Source organism: Salvia splendens, chromosome 18 (assembly GCF_004379255.2).
Source record: "Salvia splendens isolate huo1 chromosome 18, SspV2, whole genome shotgun sequence".
Taxonomy (NCBI): Eukaryota; Viridiplantae; Streptophyta; class Magnoliopsida; order Lamiales; family Lamiaceae; genus Salvia; species Salvia splendens.
Window position 1 is genome coordinate 3,331,339 of NC_056049.1, and position 17,823 is coordinate 3,349,161.

General features: G+C 33.5%; 1 protein-coding gene and 1 long non-coding RNA gene across 7 annotated transcripts; both read left to right on the forward strand.

Annotated features, from left to right (window-relative positions):
- The first annotated feature begins 290 nt into the window (after positions 1–290).
- LOC121777358 lies at positions 291–6,258 on the forward strand. 6 transcript variants are annotated; one of them, XR_006045467.1, is made up of 10 exons: positions 291–561; positions 1,588–1,649; positions 3,160–3,311; positions 4,024–4,133; positions 4,213–4,511; positions 4,590–4,673; positions 4,756–4,873; positions 5,260–5,381; positions 5,460–5,710; positions 5,793–6,258. It is a non-coding gene; the product is annotated as an uncharacterized LOC121777358 (long non-coding RNA). The 6 variants fall into 6 exon arrangements; XR_006045468.1 differs by lacking the exon at positions 4,024–4,133 and adding an exon at positions 2,120–2,139 and having other exon boundaries at positions 293–561; XR_006045466.1 differs by lacking the exon at positions 4,024–4,133 and having other exon boundaries at positions 294–561.
- A 1,251-nt stretch (positions 6,259–7,509) lies between these two features.
- On the forward strand, positions 7,510–12,412 carry LOC121777899 (pentatricopeptide repeat-containing protein At4g21170-like). Its single transcript, XM_042175234.1, has 3 exons — positions 7,510–7,579; positions 9,817–9,908; positions 10,573–12,412. The coding sequence occupies exons 1-3, from the start codon at positions 7,510–7,512 to the stop codon at positions 12,277–12,279; spliced, it is 1,869 nt and encodes a 622-aa protein (XP_042031168.1). The 3' UTR covers positions 12,280–12,412.
- Positions 12,413–17,823: the final 5,411 nt, after the last annotated feature.

The window sequence follows — 17,823 nt, forward strand, 5'->3', positions numbered from 1 at the left end:
AGAACATGCATAAAAATCCACATTGATTGAATATATATTAAGTAGTTCTATTAACTAACTTATTTTATATTTCCTGTAATACCCCGACATTTTCTACCCTTTTTATTTGTTCTCGTAGTGACATCGTTTGTGCACCTGAAAATTTTTGCCTTTGTTTCGTTAGTCGATAGAAGGATATATCATTTTGGGTCTATCACTTTTGTCTAATTTTTTTTAGGTCATTTATCCTTATTCAATTGGTCTACTTTTAATATATCCATTTATTCATAATCCAACATAAATCCCTTCTTCTAAACCCTTTCTCCACGTTTTCTTTATTCATCAATATCCCTACTCCCTAAAATCTCTCCAACCACCAAATCCATCAATATCTATCATGTTTGGCTACAATAATCCCACGAACTCCCGTTGTTTCACATCCAAAATTCTGAGAGAAAAATTCAAGAGAGAAGCCCTCTTCACTGCAGTTTCTTCCATCCACCAAAAGATTGAGAGTTCAACACCGAGAGTAGAAAGAAAACTGTGAATTCAAGATTCTGAAATTACCTCCTGCAATCAGAGGTATATCCATTAACATCCAAAATCCTCTTCTCTTCATTCCATGATATAGTTTCACACACTCACAGTAGTCCACGGAAACAGATCTGCCGAATTTCTTGAAACTGTGTTTTGGTAGTTCTCGCTAAAGTCTCGATCTTTAATGCGATTAGAGGTTGTCTTTTTGTTTCCTCTATACTTCTGCCTACCCATTAATTTTTTTTGGAATCGAATAATTAGAGAAATTAATAAAAGTTTAGAATAGGAAAATGGGAGGGGAAAACGTACCTGACGTGAACGGGCTGGTCAGTGGCGTCGACGGACAGCGGCTGCTCGACGGCGGACTCCCGACGGGAGTGAGGTAACGTGATAGCAGCGATGACGGTGGCTGTTGCTGGTACAACGGCGAGCGAGAGAGATGTTAAAGTTGGCGACTTGATTTCAGTTTGGGAAGTTACAGATTGTGGTTTCTTCTTGTTGTGAGGGAGTGGAGAAGGAGAGAGAGGAGTTGTGATGTTCCGAGTTGTGCTTTGTTTCTGAATTGAATTTTAGAATAGGAGAGATAAGGGTACAGAGGAGAGAAAGATATGAGAATTGGAGAGTGAGCTTGGTGTTTCGGATCTGTAAATGGTAGAAGAATGGCCAGAGGTGGAAGAGAGAGTGTGAAATATGGTGATATATTTAATTCCTTTTGGGGTTTAAACGAGTGAATCATTTGAATTGTTTTGCAATGTGTTGGATAGGAGTATATACGTGTAGTGATTTGGGAGTATTAAGTATAATTGTTGGTTTGACTTTTCTTTTGGACTTAGTTGTATGGCTAGTTAATTAGTAATGTTTGGTCCATTATTATTATTATTATTATTATTATTATTATTATTATTATTTGTTGCAAGTTTGTGCCTAATGGGATCAATTAGTGGATGGGGATTCAGAATTGTCGATGAAAGAACGAAGGATAAATTGAGCACACACTTAGGATGCATGCATTGTTTTAAATTAATTTGTTTTGCAAAGTCTGATTTTTGCATATCATGTTATTTCGAAAAGGGTGAGCTTGTGCACGTTGTTTGCGTTGGGAACAGAAAGTGATTGAGGAGTAAACTTTTGAGGTGGGCTTTCTTTTTAAATATGGGCAATGCCCTAAGTATATTTTTATGTGAAAATGATATGAATATTTGTCATGCCGTGTTTTGTTTTATCTATGGAACCTATCTGATGTGGCTTTTGCCATCAATGGATAATCGAATTCGGGTCTGTCTAGGGAGTGAGTCCCTATTCAGGCTAGTGTACACCTATGGAGATCGTGAGCCGTCTTTTGGGTCGGCCGGTCTAGTGACTTGGAATGTGGCCACATTTCTTGTCATCAATGGATCAGATATGGGAGATAGCTATGGGAAAATGGTTGATCAACCGAATTTTACAATGGAAATGATTTTAGTGTCTTGGGTGATTTCTAAAGTTAAAACCCCAAGGTCACTCAATGGTGGCATGATAAATACTTTTTTATAAAATGTTTTCGGCATGAGTCCACTGAGTGCATCAAGTACTCAGCCCTGCATTTCTTTTTAAAAATGTGCAGGTTGAGCAGTGACGAGCGTGGTGGGTGTTGAGCATAAAAGTGAAGAATGTCTGTCTAGAATATGTTGTGTCTTCATACATAGCATTATTCTACTCTCGAAATGCTTCCGCTAAATATTGTTTCTTTTGAGTTGTTGATTGTTGAGATACTCTGATTTTATTCGAGCTATTCCCATTTGTTTCAGGCTATGGTTGAGTTGTGTTGATTTCCCCTTTCTTCCCCGCTTCTTTAACCCTCCCCTAGTCGCGATCAACCGTGTTTTCTATCCTTAGAAAATGCGGGCGTGACATTTCCTGCATGTATTTTTTATTCGAAAGTTAGTACTAAATACCTGATTTTCTTTTATTATAATTTATTTGTGTTATTTGAAAGGTCTCATCTATAAATACCCTCTTCTACTTCTCTTTTACTCACCCTGCAATATCTTCCTCACTATCTTAGAATTCCCTTCTTTTAGTATATGTTACTTCCATTGTCTATTTATCCTACTCCTCAACTATTCTGCCTAATCATATATGCAGTATCTTTAGTTATTATTTGTTCTTATATTGCAACTCTACTTTCCTCTACTTTACTACGTCAATCTTCATATACTATAATGAAGTTTCTGTAGTTTAGTTTAGTATATCTCACCTCTGATGATTTGCCATCTTCTGTTCTTTTCCTTTTTTTTGTCTTCGCCTTTTTTCTTTTGATCTTCATTGTCAACATCTTTTATCTTTAATAGAATTCTGATTTTTGCAACTGGAAAGAATAAACATAAATATTCAAAATAATGTGTGCTTAACTGAAAGATCTGGAGTAGTTTAATACATCTAACCTTTGATCTTTTTCTTTATGATGTACTTTCTTTTTTTCTCGGTCCTCAACTTTTTCCATTGCATTGAATCATCTTTGCCATGTGTCACCAATTGCCCTGTTTTCCATTTGTCATCTAATGGAATTGTGATATTATGCACCTCTAAAGATTAAACATCAAAATGAGTCTATCTGGACATCTTATTGAACTCTATTTTTTTTATCTCACAATGGTATAACAGTCTCCCCTATGGCTCCCTATGTTACCTTGCTGAAGAATCTTCATACTGCCATTACTAACTCTGTTGTCAAGGTCCGTTGTGTCCGTGTCTTTGGAGGTCTTCCTGATGACAATAGAGATATCAATACATAATCTGTTTTTCATGATTCTAAGGTATATTCAATCTTTAATCATATTAAAGTTCATTCTAAACTTATATATGTTCTCTTTAGCTGTTTTATTATTCTTTTTCTGCAACTCTTCTTTATTACCTCATTTATCATACTCATTTCAAGCTGCATGTAGTTCAATATAGTGTAACTGACCTCTGAGTTCATTTTTTTTCTGTTCATTTTTTTTATGCTCTCCATCTTTTTATAATCCCTTGAATCTACTTTGCCATGTACCTATTCAACAGTTTTTAGGCTCAACTGTATAAAATAGATTATGAAGTTATAAAGTTTAACATTCTTTATAACTGAATTGGTTAAGAAATAATTACCAACTTTCTGTCATTTATAAGTTTTGCATTTGATCCTCTATGTCATCATCCTCTATCTTATATGGAATCTGCAGTATGGAATTTGCATTGTAATATTCTGCACCTGCAAAAGAATACACATATAACTTAGTGTATATTTTAGCTTTCTGATATATATCTAATATATTCTTTCATTTTTCAGGTCTGATATATATCTAATACCTAAGATCTTATTTAATTTATTTTTAGGGGACATACATTCAAGCCACATTCCCAAAAAAATGCTCTTCAGGAACACAAACTTAGAGAATGAGGCATCTATTATATAAAAAACTTCTTTTTTAGGGACAACACCGTTAGAATCAAAGCCACTAATCATCCATATAGAATCTTTATGAATTACAGGACTGAGATGTATGAAGTCAGAGATAATGAATTTCCACCCATGGTGTTTTCATTTAAACCATTTGGTAATATAGCAAGTAATGAGAATGATGACCAGACATCCTTTTTTGGTATAAGAGTTTTGATATATTATTCATTGCAGACCTTATTTTTCAATCTATTGGTACATTGATCTCATTTTTTTGGCAGATATCATTGGGGTCATTACTTCCCCTGGAAGTGTTGTCAAGCAAAGTAGATACATGTTGATTGAAGTTGAAATCAGTGACGAGCGGTAAGTTTCATACTAATTTTAAACCTTTATGTTTCATACTTATTTTTATTATTCTCTTTTTGAAACTAACTCTGCTACTTTTTTAACATCCATAATAAAATTTTCTGTACAATTTGGGATTCCGATGTGGAATCTTATCTGTCTCAATTGACCAAGGCTGAAGGGATTGTTCCTATAATCATAGTGCAGTTTTGTAAGCCCAATGTTTTCAGAGGTTGTGTTTCTATCTTATTTATCTATAGTTTTGTGGTTGTCATGTATTTGTCTTAATGTTTCTTTATTATATTTTTAGGTGAGGTTGGTGTGTCCACTCATTATCAAGCATTCAAGATTTTGATAATGCTGATATTGATGTACTGAAGGAATTTAGGAACATGTATTGTTACCTATGAGTTAAGACTATATTGTTAATTTTTTAAGGGTGATTGATTCTAACAAATGTGAATTGTAATGTGTAGGATTAAACATGATGATACTTTCCTTGAACAAGGGATTGTGGATCAAACTGGAGTAAGGGTTAGTAGAGAGTTTGATGACCTTGATGTCAAGTCTCTTGGTGATGTTGTTTGTTTGGAGGTATATTATGTTCTTTGTAAATTATTTTTTTATATACATATCATTTTAAATGCATATAGTCATTTAGAATCCAGACTATATTTTTTTTAATGTTGGAATAGTTTATTTCTGATTTTGATCATCACGATGGATCATATTGGGTTTTTGGTAAAGTGGAATCAATTGAGCCTCATTTTGGAGAATGGTATTATTTAGCATGTAAGACTTGTGTCAAGAAAGTCAGAGTGTTGGATGACAAGAAGTTTAGGTGTGATTTCTGTATTAAGAATTTTTGATGTTGTTGTTAAAAGGTATTAATCTGCCTCATCTTTTTTTTTGAATAACTTGGTTTCTTTTGTTCATTTTTGTCAAGTTATTAAATTCAATAACCTTTTCCTCTTTTTTAGGTTTAGGTTTGTTGTGAACATTGTTGATGACTCAAGTAATGCATCTCTTTTGTTGTGGGATAGAGAAGTGGTTCAACTAATTGGAAAAAAGGGTCACTGACTTGATAGGGAGTAATATGGAGGTAATAAAACATCACTGAAATAATTTAATTTCAGTAGTAGTTATATTTTCTTTTTAATCTATTTTTTTGTTGTTTTAGAATTCTGCTATGGAGTATGTTCCTAGGAAAATTGAGGAGTTGCTATTGGGTCAAGAAGTGTTGTTTAAGATACAAAGCAGGAATAGCAAGGAATAATACCGTAGATATCCATATACAGTTAACAAAATTTGTAATATTCCAAAAGTTGTTGAGAAATTTGTTCCTGAGAACATTGCTTCACAAGTTCTGAATACTGATGTCATACTGATGCCAAGTTGGCTGATTTACCCTTTGGATCTGATATTGTAGAGGTATTTTTTTAAGAAAATTAAACTGACCTCTGTTATATATGCTTTTGGTTAACTGAAATTCTCATCTTTGTATTTTTTTCAGGTTTCTGGCAAGGGTTTTGTCTCACCTGATTTATCAGTTTTTACTAAACAAAATGAGATTGAATGGATTACTGAAGAAAGTGTGAAGCGATGCTAGGAAGATGAGTTTGATAGTTGTGATGATGTGTGTTTTGGTAAGATCAAGAAGAAGATGAAGAAAGTGAATGTCATTGAAAATGATGATGAGGCAGGGCTCAGCTACACTCAGGATTTATTTGGTGCAGATTAGCTTTGGAGAATCCTAAGTGTTTATCTGTTTTTTATTTTTTGCTCAACTTTTTTGAACTTATCATAACTTTCATTTTAGTTCTTTGGAGGTTTAGTTGATGGTCTATGTCACATCAGTTAGCAGTTCTGGATTTTGATTTTTGTCATTTACTATTTTGGTATTAGTAAACACCTCTAAGATGAATTTTTTTGTAATGATGGCTAATGCCTTTTTTTATTGAATTAATTATTTGGCTTAACATTTATGTGTTTTATGTATTTTTTTGGGTTTTCTATTATTTAGCATAATCATTCTTGGATATAGTTAAATCTTTAGTAAGGTAAAATGTGATGCATTCCAGTTAGTATGTAGTAAAAGGCTTATTGATTTTGTTGTTTTTGCTAGGCTCTTTTGCACTCTTTCTTTATAATCTTTCCTACTGCATTATTCTATTCAATAAAGGTTTTTTTACTAACTCATTTTCTGTTATATTCATAGACATCTGAATTCCTGATTTTTGATATATATCTTGAGAATTAAGGAGATGGTTTAGCAGAATCATGTTTGGACATACTTAAATTCTAAGTAAGATAAAAACTGATGCCTTACTCTTAGTAAGTTTTGTAAAGTCTTACTGATTCTATTTTTTTGCTAGACTTATCTGTACTGTTTCTTTTTAGACTTTTTTACTGGATTTTTCTAACTCAAATTAAATCAGATCACAAACTATGTTTCTGTTTTACAAGTCAAGTAATTATTTTAGTAATATTTTAAAACTGATTTTAGTTGCTATATCTTCATATAGTTATCCAAATAGACATCTGAATTCATGATTTTAGATAGATGGTGATTCTATCTAAAACTCTACTTGATGATATTTTGATAAATGTATATACAACATTACAAATAAGCATTCATTGAAACCAATGACTTCAAATAAATCAGGTTAAGCTTATGATGATATTAACTTAAACAACCATAGTTTCAAATTCAGAAGTTATTTGAGGTAAATCTACTTAGATGGATCCACAATTCTTAATCAATATCCAATACTTTCACTTTACATGTTGCATGAGTAGTATTTATTTACAAATTTATGTATCCCTTTGGAAGGCAAGAATACACTCCTCTGTTCCTTATATTAAATATGTAATTCTTTTCATTACTCATCTTCGACATATTTTCCAACAGATATTCTCTTCAATAAAGGTTCTGAAACTAACAGTCACAAACATTTCCATATAAGCACCTAAATTTTGTTATCATTCACAGAAATAGATCACAGTCTATTTATCTCAATATTCCAATTTTGCAATTTTGTTATTAAGTATGCATATCCAGTATTGTTTAAGCCCAATATTAACCATAAACCCTAATATTTTGGCAACTCAAAGGTCATGTAGGAATCTGTGTTGCTTTTGAAGTTAACACCTTTTAAGAACACAATTTCTTTAAATATATCACTCATATGTTGCAGTAGGAAAGATTAAACATATTTTGTATGTTTGCAATGAAAAAGTTGAAGAGTTCTACAACCATAAGGGGTTGCTCCTATGAAGGTGTATCAACTGATGCTTCAGGTGAGTATTATACCTCTGATTGGTTTGATGAACTGACTGCTACTTCCTTTTATCCTTCTTCTTCTTGCATATTTCATTGTCTTCCAGTTTTTTTCCTATCATTAAACAAATGTAAGTACTTTTATTTTAATTAAAAAGCATATCAGTTTAATCTCCATTAACTTTCTATTTGAAGTAGATGGTTATGTAATCTCTATTTCACAGCAATATAGACAGCAAGCCTTAAACATATTATGAAATTCACTAAAATCCTCATTTATTCAATGATTTTGCTAAAATTTGAAACCTAATAGTGATATAATATTTTTTTCTCAATAATCACAATTGTAGATCTGCTTGAATAGAGTCTATCAACAACATTTCCGAATGTAATTGAGAAAAATATTCCATAAATGAACTTTGTGTGAGGAAACTTATTTCATCAGGTAGCTTAAAATGGGGGTTTTCCAAATATTTGTGGTCTTTTTTCCAAATTTTCGATCTATTTGTTGAATCCACTTCTTCTCCGATTCTGGAAAGAAAAAACAATGAATAAAGTCAGAATAAACCTAATGTTCGACCTTTTTGAATATTAGTCTAAATTTTGTTGGAATATACATGTAATCGAAACCGAATTTGATCTGATTTAGTAGCATATCAATGGCCTTTTGCTGTGGTTTACCGATTTTACGCCACTCTCTGTCTTCTAGGTTGAACCTACGACGGAGGCGTCGGTAAGCTGTCGATGAAGAAAATGATTCGGGGATTTTCAGTGTCAAATTTCTAGGGTTTGAGATTGTTTTGGTAAGATTTTAGTTGCAAATCTGGAGAGGAATCGTAGTTCGGAGTTGTAAAGGTGTAGTGTTGTCCTCCGCACCGGCGATTCAATGGAGCATCTGATTTTCGGCGGAGGAGATGAGTGTTTAGTTAGGGTTTCTCGAACGGCGCCGACAAGGAATGAGGAGAAAATGGCTTATATATGTTGTATAAATTATGGCTTTGTTTCTTAAGTGGGTTAATTAAAATAAACTAGAGTCTAATTAAATCAATTAATTCCCCACTTATCGGTTGTATAAGTTTGGACATATACTTTGGGCCTGCATTATTTAGATGTATGGACCAATTTAATACATCAGATTGGGCTTATATATTCTCTTTTTGGGTATGTGTTTTAATGTGTTGGGCCATTTAATTGTGTATTAATATTTATAATTATTATTATTATAATATTTATATATAAAAATGAAAATTATTTTTTTATTATATTTGGTTAAATTTTTTAAATTAATAATTTATATATTAATTATAAAGTTTGTTGTATTTATTTTATTAATAATCTCATATAATTAGGTATATCATGTACAATATTATTAAAATTATGAATGAATTTTTATTTTTAATAAGTATGAATTTTTTTTAATGTGTTGTGTCATTTAATTGTGTATTAGGCATATTTAATAAGTATGAAATTTTTTTAATGTGTTGGGCTATTTAATTTTGGTATTATGTATATTTATTAAGTATGAATTTTTTTTTTATATTTTGTTTTATTTATTTATTTAATAGTTTATGTATTTAAAAAATTGTTTTATTTATTTCAGTCATAATATCATGTAATTAGGTATATTATGTACAATGAATCTAAAAGTATTAAAAAATCCATTATTTAACAATTTTAGTTTTAATTGAACTATTCTATTTGCATTAGTTGAACACTTGGATGAATTTTTTAATGTGTTGGGCCATTTAATTGTGTATTAGGTATATTTAATAAGTATGATTTTTTTATATTTTGTTTTATTTATTTATTTAATAGTTTATGTATTTTAAAAAGTTTTTTATTTATTTCACCCATAATATCATGTAACTAGGTATATTATGTACAATGAATTTAAAAGTATTAAAAAAATCATTATTTAACAACTTTAGTAATTAAAATATATTTTACAAAATTTAATTTATAATATATTTGTTTTGTTTGGAATCACATGATTATATTTGTATTTAGTTTTAATTGAACTATTCTATTTGCATTAGTTGAGCACTTGGATGAAATTTCTAATCTTGATAACAATAATTTGGTTTTATTTTCCCAAATATAGTAGAAACTATTAATTATATTAATTTTCTCAAATTTTGTTACCACCTGTGCAATGCACGTGCCAAAGGATTTAAAAAATTAAGAAAATATATTTAAAATAAAAAAAAATTGAATTATTTTTTTCTTAACTTTATTCTACTAATATTCTTTTTTTAAGGCTTTCTTGGTGGATCTGTTGAGAATCCTATTATTATTAACGATGTTGTTAGTGATGAACTTGATACATCTAATACAGAAGGGAGCACTATTGTATTGTCATCTTTGTTTCAATCTGGAGGTATTTTTCTATCATTATTGAGATTGAATTATATCAAACATGTTTTTTTTTACTTTTATTAATTTTTTTAGATTTTTAATAAAACTTAAGATTCTACATGAATGAATGAAATTAATTAATTTTTTTATTTGTAGATTATTAGGATATCGGTGATGCTTTGTTCTCCTGTTCGCATTGTGGTTCGCTATTTTAGTTTAATTATCACATTTTTTAACATAAACACAAATGTTATTCTCTTTTTTGAATCTATTCCCTCATTCCACCATTAGGAGTCCTATTTCTTTGCGGCACGGGCTTTAAGAAATACTCCCTCCGGCTGGGAATATGAGTCCTGTTTTTTCATTTTTAGTATTTAGTATTTCTTAATCATTTGTTTGTATATCGTCTTCTATTTCTATTTTTTCCCTCATGTCCTTTTTTACAATGGATTGATAAATTGATAGCTCTAGAAGTAGAAGTATATTTTTAAATCTTTATAATCTCATGAATACAAAATTTATATAGTTTCTATTCTTGATTTGAATTTTTTTTTACATATTTTCTATATATTTTTTAATTAATTTCATTTCTTTTAAATATATTTCCTTATTTTTTGGAAATAATTTGGCCCGTGCATAGCACGGGTGGTAAGACTAGTTCCTAAAATCTGGAAGTGAAAACTCGAGTTCCAAATGGAGAACCCAAATCAATCAAACCCAATTAGTTTCACAAGCATCCACAATTCTCTTGCAGAGACACCCCAAATTATGGCCTTCACTCCTCAAACCCCTGCAAATTTCCCCCCATTTCACTCCATCTCTGTTCCACCAAATCTTGAACAGAATCCGAACTCAACCAAAGCTCTGTTTCGATTTCTTCAACTGGGCGCGGAAAAATCTCGATTTCAAGCCCGACATTGGGGCCCGATCCGAGCTGGCCAGAATACTATTCGGGTCCGAACTGTCTGAACTCGGTAAGCCAATCTTGAATTCCATAGTTCTAGATTGCCCACCTACCAAGATTGTTGCTTTATTCCAGCCGCGCCGAAATGCTGATTTTCAGAATATATCCCATGTTTTGAATTCTGTGATAGAATGTTATTGCGGCGAAGAAATGTATTTCCAAAGTTTGGATTTTTATCAGATGGTTAGGAAGAATGGGGCTCGGTTGAGTGTGGATGCTAGTTGTAGATTGTTGAATCTGTTAGTTGAGAAGAATGAATTGAGGTTAGCATGGTGTTTTTATGCTTCGATTGTTAGAGATGGGGATTTAGGGAATCAGTGTATGTGGTCTGTTGTTGCGAAGATTTTGTATAAAGATGGGAAATTTGAGAGGATTGTTGGAGTTTTGAAAATGGGAGTTTGTAGTGGTGAGATGTTTGATTTGATAATTGATGGTTATAGCAAAAGAGGGGATTTTGGAGCTGCTTTGGATTATCTGCATCAGTGTATTGGTAAAGGAATCGAGCCGGGTTTTAGTACTTACAGCTCGATTTTAGATGGTGCTTGCAGATATAACAATGGAGAAGTGATTGAGAATGTTTTATCTTCTATGGTACAGAAGGGGCTTATCTTGAAAGGTCATGCTTCGGATTATGATTTGATCATCAAGAAGCTTTGTGGTGTGGGGAAAACGTTCGCAATGGATCTCTTTTTCAAGAGGGCTTGCGTTGATAACGCAGAACTAGAGCATGCTACGTATGAGTGTATGTTTATGGCGTTGCTATGTGAGGGAAGTAGAGTGGAGGATGCAAAAGATTTGTATAACATCATGAAGGGAAAGCAAATTGTATTGAGTAAAAGATGTTACGATGAGTTTGTGATTGCTCTTTGCCAGCAGAATCCGTCTTTGCAAAACAGCAACTTGTTAGCTGAGATAATCAGACGGGGCGTCACATCCATATCTCCGGCCAAAGAGCTATCTATCTATGTCCGTAAACAATGTGCAGAGCGTCAGTGGCGAGAGGCAGAGGAACTTCTGGAGTTGGTTTTGGCTCGAGAATGGTTGCTTGATCCTCAGTGCTATGGCTCTTTCGTGAGACGTTACTGCTCAACCAGACGGATCGATAGAGCGATTTCGCTGCATAATAAGTTAGAGGAGTTGAATGGCACTTTGGCAACAGACACGTATAACATACTTGTCGCTGCGTTACTGAGAGGAAGGAGAACTGAAGAGGCAATAAAGGTGTTCGATTATATGAAGAGATGCAAAACAGGTGATAGTGAAAGTTTTGCACTCATGATAGGAGGTCTCTGTAAAGAGAGAGAAATGAGGATAGCCATGAGATTGCATGATGAGATGTTGGAATTGGGGCTTAAGCCTGATCAACGAACGTATAAGAGGTTAATCACCGGTTTCAGATGAATCGTCGAGGATACTTCATATGAAGTTTTTTTTTTCCTTCATATGAAGTTAAGAGTAGGCTGTGTGTTTAGATTGTTAACTTCTTACCATTACTAATCGTACATTAAGATGAGAATGAAGAAGTTTTTGGCTATATATTCCTTTATCCATTGCTCTATATTAGTTTGTGATTGATGTAGTATAATAACATGTACAGTCTCCCGCACTGACTGCGGCCAACGCCCACCAGGACTCACACCTAGTCGGAATCAGTTGTTGGCGATTTTCGTGACTTTTTAACGTATTTTCGGATTACATTTTGATATTTTCGGAGTTAAGAAACTTTGTAGTATATGACTTTTATATGCGTTTTTGGAGGCTTGTAATCATCTTAGGACTTGGTTATAACTGAAATTAGTTGGATAAGGATGATGACAGATTTATGGTTTGATTCATTCTACAGAAATCTGGCAATTAAAGAAATTATATTAAGATTCGGATCAGTGATAACTGTCTGAATGTGACCCAACAATTTGCTATTTCAAGTAATGTGAAATTTATGTGCGCTTCACTGTAGGCAACACATCATCCATAACGTGGTTGCAACAATGAAAATAATGTGAAGTACAAAGCATTAAAATAATGATTGAGAATATCTAGAAAATCTACGTATCTGGCAATTATTAAAGATTTTGCAATTTGCAATTTGCAATTTGCAATTTGCAATTTGCAATTTGCAATAAATTGAAGGTTTGGTTGAAAATGGGAGGCCATTATAATGAGTTAATGAAATACTAACATCATGTTAGTTTCTGACAGTGACATGCTTTGCTTTTTATATTTAGTGGGCTTCAACAATTCTTCTTTGTGATATTCTTTTTCATTATTTCGTATGTTTCGTATAAAATTACCATACCTCTTCCTATAAATTTTTCATCCAAAACTTAGTCATATGACTCTTATTATTAATAAAATTAATATAATTGATTCAATTATTAATTGCACTGATATATATCTTCATTATTGATTGATTCAATTATTAATTGCACTAATATATATCTTCAAATAAAGTGCAGCTCCCTTGTTGGACGAGTGCAATGGTAGAATCAAATTGAGTAGCATACATATTTTATTTAATTTCATTTTTTTGGAATCTTATTAATTTATTTATTTTCGGTAGAAAAAGCGAGCAAAGCCCGAGAAAAAACTAACGAATATGAGAAACACCTAACTTATCATGTCGAAGCCAAATACTCTGTGGGGGGAATCACCAGCACAAGAACGTCATTGTGCACTAATAAGGATAATGTGATAAGTAATCAGCAGCAAAGTTCCCTTCCATGTGCACATGTTGCAGCATTACCGAGTTAAAATATTAATTATTTTCATTGTGAATACAATAACAATCTGTCCACGAAAAATATGACACTTTCATTTTCTGCACTCGTTTTAAAAAAATGATAATAAATAGTTAAAATGGAGAGAAAGTAAAGTACGAGAGCGAATAATATAGAGAAGTCTATTGTCTATATTATTCTCTCTCTTACTTTTCTTTCTTTCCATCCAATTTAACTATTTATTATTATTTTTTCAAAATGAGTGCATAAAATGAAAGTGCCCTATTTTTCGTGGACGGAGGGAGTATGTTTATTGCAATGTTGTTTGTATTCATGATAAGTTTTATTTTTATGTTAACTCTACCTTATAATTATACGAATATTTTATCAATTAGTATTTTATTTACAGAGATTTATATTTGGATGGATGTATTTATGGTATGTAGTTCAAAAGTTATTATTGTGCATCGTGCATGTAATGGACAAATCATGTTTAATTCATAGACAAGTAACTTTATATTGGTACTAATGCAATTGTTATTTATACCTTTGTATACATGGAGAAATATAATAAGAATCTCTTCAGTCTTCACATGGTTAAGCAAGTTTTAATATCTTAATACTTTTTGTATTTCGTAAACCACTTTTCTTTAATTTAGTTATTGCAATATTTCTGCACATAACAGAATTTATGCACATAGCACACTTACTTTATATTGCGTGAACCAATTTTTGTAACTTCAATTATATTCTAATAATGAAATGTGTATATATTCTATGTTCCTTGAGCTTTGGTCTTGCTTAATTAGTTTTATTAGTAGGATTACCTAACTAAAGAGAAAAATTATACTATTTCAGGTGTGTTCTTGAATTATTTGATATTTTAATACATAGATTATAAACATAAAAACGGGGGGTCAAAGTCACTAGGCTCGTCTCAAATTAACTCTTTTATTATTAGATTAAAACTGACTAATCATCAGTTAAAAAACTATTATTTAAATTTAAATCAGTTATTGGTTTTACACACTTTGAGGAATAGTATAAAATTGTTTTGCTAACAACCATGATTTCTTGTTATCTATGGATAAAGTCATTTTCTACAAAGCTGGATGCCAGAGTGGAGAGATTTTTATTCTACTAATTATTTCTGAAAGTCATCTATATACATATTTCCAGTTTTCTCATCAAGAAATTCGAATCCGATTTTTCTTGCATAGGATATAATTTATTTAATTACTTAAATTTAATTTATTGGTAACTCGAATTACGATGGTCTTTTCTTTTGAACTGGGAAATCATGTTTTAATTTATACTACTACTATGGTCTACGAAGTATCTTTTTACAGTGACGAGAGTAAGAGAGATTTTATAAATCAAGAAGTGAACATTACAAAAATATAAGTTGAAAATCTGATAGGTCTAATTAAAAGTAATTGAAATTTTATAAATGTAGATTCTTGAAGAACTAGGAAAACTGAGATAGAAAAAAGGTCAATAACATTATAATATAGAGTTAGACCTAAACTAACGTCAATTGGTTTAACTTGTATAAAAAACTTTTAATTAATTTATTAGTAGTAGTATTAGAAAATTAATATCGATAGCTGTTTAAGGAATTAAATTATTAGAGCATCCACTACGCGTCCCGCGCGGCTCGCGTTCTGTCCCGGAGGGACGGTTCCGCCGCGGGACGCGTTGCAACGTTCGTCCCGTCCCGTAGCCCGTATCCGCGAGACAAGGGACGCGCCGGCCCGTCACGCCCCCGGGCGACGTGGCGCGCCCCCGATGCATGCGTGACGCCCACTCGCTTGCCCGCGAGTGGGCGTCGCCACGGATGGCGCAATAATTCATTTTTTTTAAAAAAATTCAAATTTTAATAAAAAAATATATTTTTCAAACGGTAATGTTACCGCTAATTTTTTATTTTCTTTTTTTTTTAATTTTATTTATTTATTTACTCTATAAATAATCCTATTTCATACTCATTTCACACATAAACACACATCTATTCCTCTTAAATCCTCTATATCACTCCAATTTCCATCTTAAATAAACTCAAACAAATGGATCCTTTTGAGCAAATGTGTCAATTAATGGAACAATCATTTGAAGAAGATCGACGACGAGAGGCGGAGAAAGCCACGACGCTCCCGGAAGTACATCAATCGGAACCGGGAGGAAGCCGCCGCACGGTTAGTACGCGACTACTTCTGCGATAACCCGATTTGGGGAGATACCTACTTCCGTCGCCGTTTCCGCATGAGTAAACTACTATTTCTCCACATAGCGAATACTTTGGCGGCCCGGGAAGAGTTCTTCCGAGAAGGGTTCGACGCGGTCGGCCGTCCTAGCCACACGACGCTACAGAAATGTACTGCAGCCATCCGTCAGCTTGCGACTGGACAAACGGCCGACATATTCGACGAATACCTCCACATCAGAGACACCACTGGGCGCATGTGCTTGCTCAACTTCTGTAGAGGCGTCCGGGCAGCCTTTAGTGACGAATTTCTCCGGAGGCCAAGCACGGATGATTGGCAGTTCCTCCTCAACCTACACGAACAAGTGCACGGATTCCCCGGGATGCTTGGCAGTGTCAATTGCATGCACTGACAATGGATGAATTGCCTGGTGGCTTGGAGGGGGTCCTACACGAGCGGCCACAAAGGCACCCACCCAACCGTTGTACTCGAGGCCGTTGCCGACTACCGGCTTTGGATCTGGCACGCGTACTTCGGGGTCCCTGGCTCGAACAACGACGTAAACGTGCTCCACCAGTCCGATCTCTTTACCGAAGTTTTGGATGGTAAAGCGCCGGCCATCAACTTCGTCGCCAACAACCGGCTGTATAAAATGGGGTACTATCTCGCCGATGGCATCTACCCGAAGTGGCCGACCTTCGTGAAGACGTGCAGCAGGCCTGCGAACCCAAAGCAGACTCTTTTTGCGCAGAAGCAGGAGGCTGCGCGCAAGGATGTGGAGAGGGCGTTCGGGGTTCTCCAAGCTCGCTTCAACATCATCAAAGCCCCGGCTCGTTCGTGGTTCATGGAGAGCATGGTCGACATCATGTATACGTGCATAATCTTGCACAACATGATTGTCCGAGACGAAGGACCCGATGTGGGAAATTGGTTCGACCCCGAATCCCCGGAAGCTCAACCGCAATTAGTCCTCCGCGAAGTGGAGCGCATCCGTCTATACAAGAACGGTTGGCTATTCGGGCAAGGACACGCGACTCTAGCGCCCACACCCAACTCGAAGAGGATCTAATTGAGCACATTTGAGAAAACTTTGGCGGAGAAGATTAAATTATGTCATTTTTATTTTTTTAGAATTTTAATTATGTTTTTTGTTTCTTTTTTTTTAAGTTTAAGTTGTAATGTTGTTTTAATTTTAAAGAATTGTGTTTGTTTAAATTTAATTGGGTTGTAAAAAAAATAAAAATGAAATTGAATGAATAGTAATTAACATACGGAATAAGGGACGGTTAAGGGACGGAGCGTTGCAGGTTCCGTCCCTTTGTTAAGGGATGGAGGAAAAAAGGACAGTGTGGCCCTCAAATATTGGTCAAATAATAGTTAAGGGACGGTATAGAGACAGCGTAGTAGATGGTCTTGGTCTCTCTACATAAAAAAAATACATAAAAATAATTCCAATGACTCAATAAAATAACTGAGTCCAATAAAATTAGCCCCATAATTTTATTTTATTTTATTTTTGTATATTTTCTAGCCTTTACAGCCTAGATTTTATTTTTTCTTTAAAATTTAAATAATGAGATTTTTTTGAGATTCTTGAGACAGGAAAGCAGAAATTGACCTCAGATTCAGACACGTTTCCAGTTCTTCCTTCCACTCTCATTTAATTCAACTGGAATTTATTTTAGAGTAAAGGCCAAAATTGGTCCTGAACATATAGCCATTTTACGATTTTGGTCCTAAACATTATCTTTTGGATTTTTTGGTCCTGCACATATGGACATTTGATCATTTTGGTCCTGCACATATGGAAATTTGATCATTTTGGTCCCCCGTCAACATTTTCGTTAAAAACTAACGGTCAACATTATCTTTTGGATTTTTTGGTCCTGCACATATGGATATTTGATCATTTTGGTCCTGCACATATGGAATTTTGATCATTTTGGTCCTCCGTCAACATTTTCGTTAAAAACTAACGGTCAACGGCCGATTTTTGACTAAAACAATGGGTTGGGTTGGGTCGT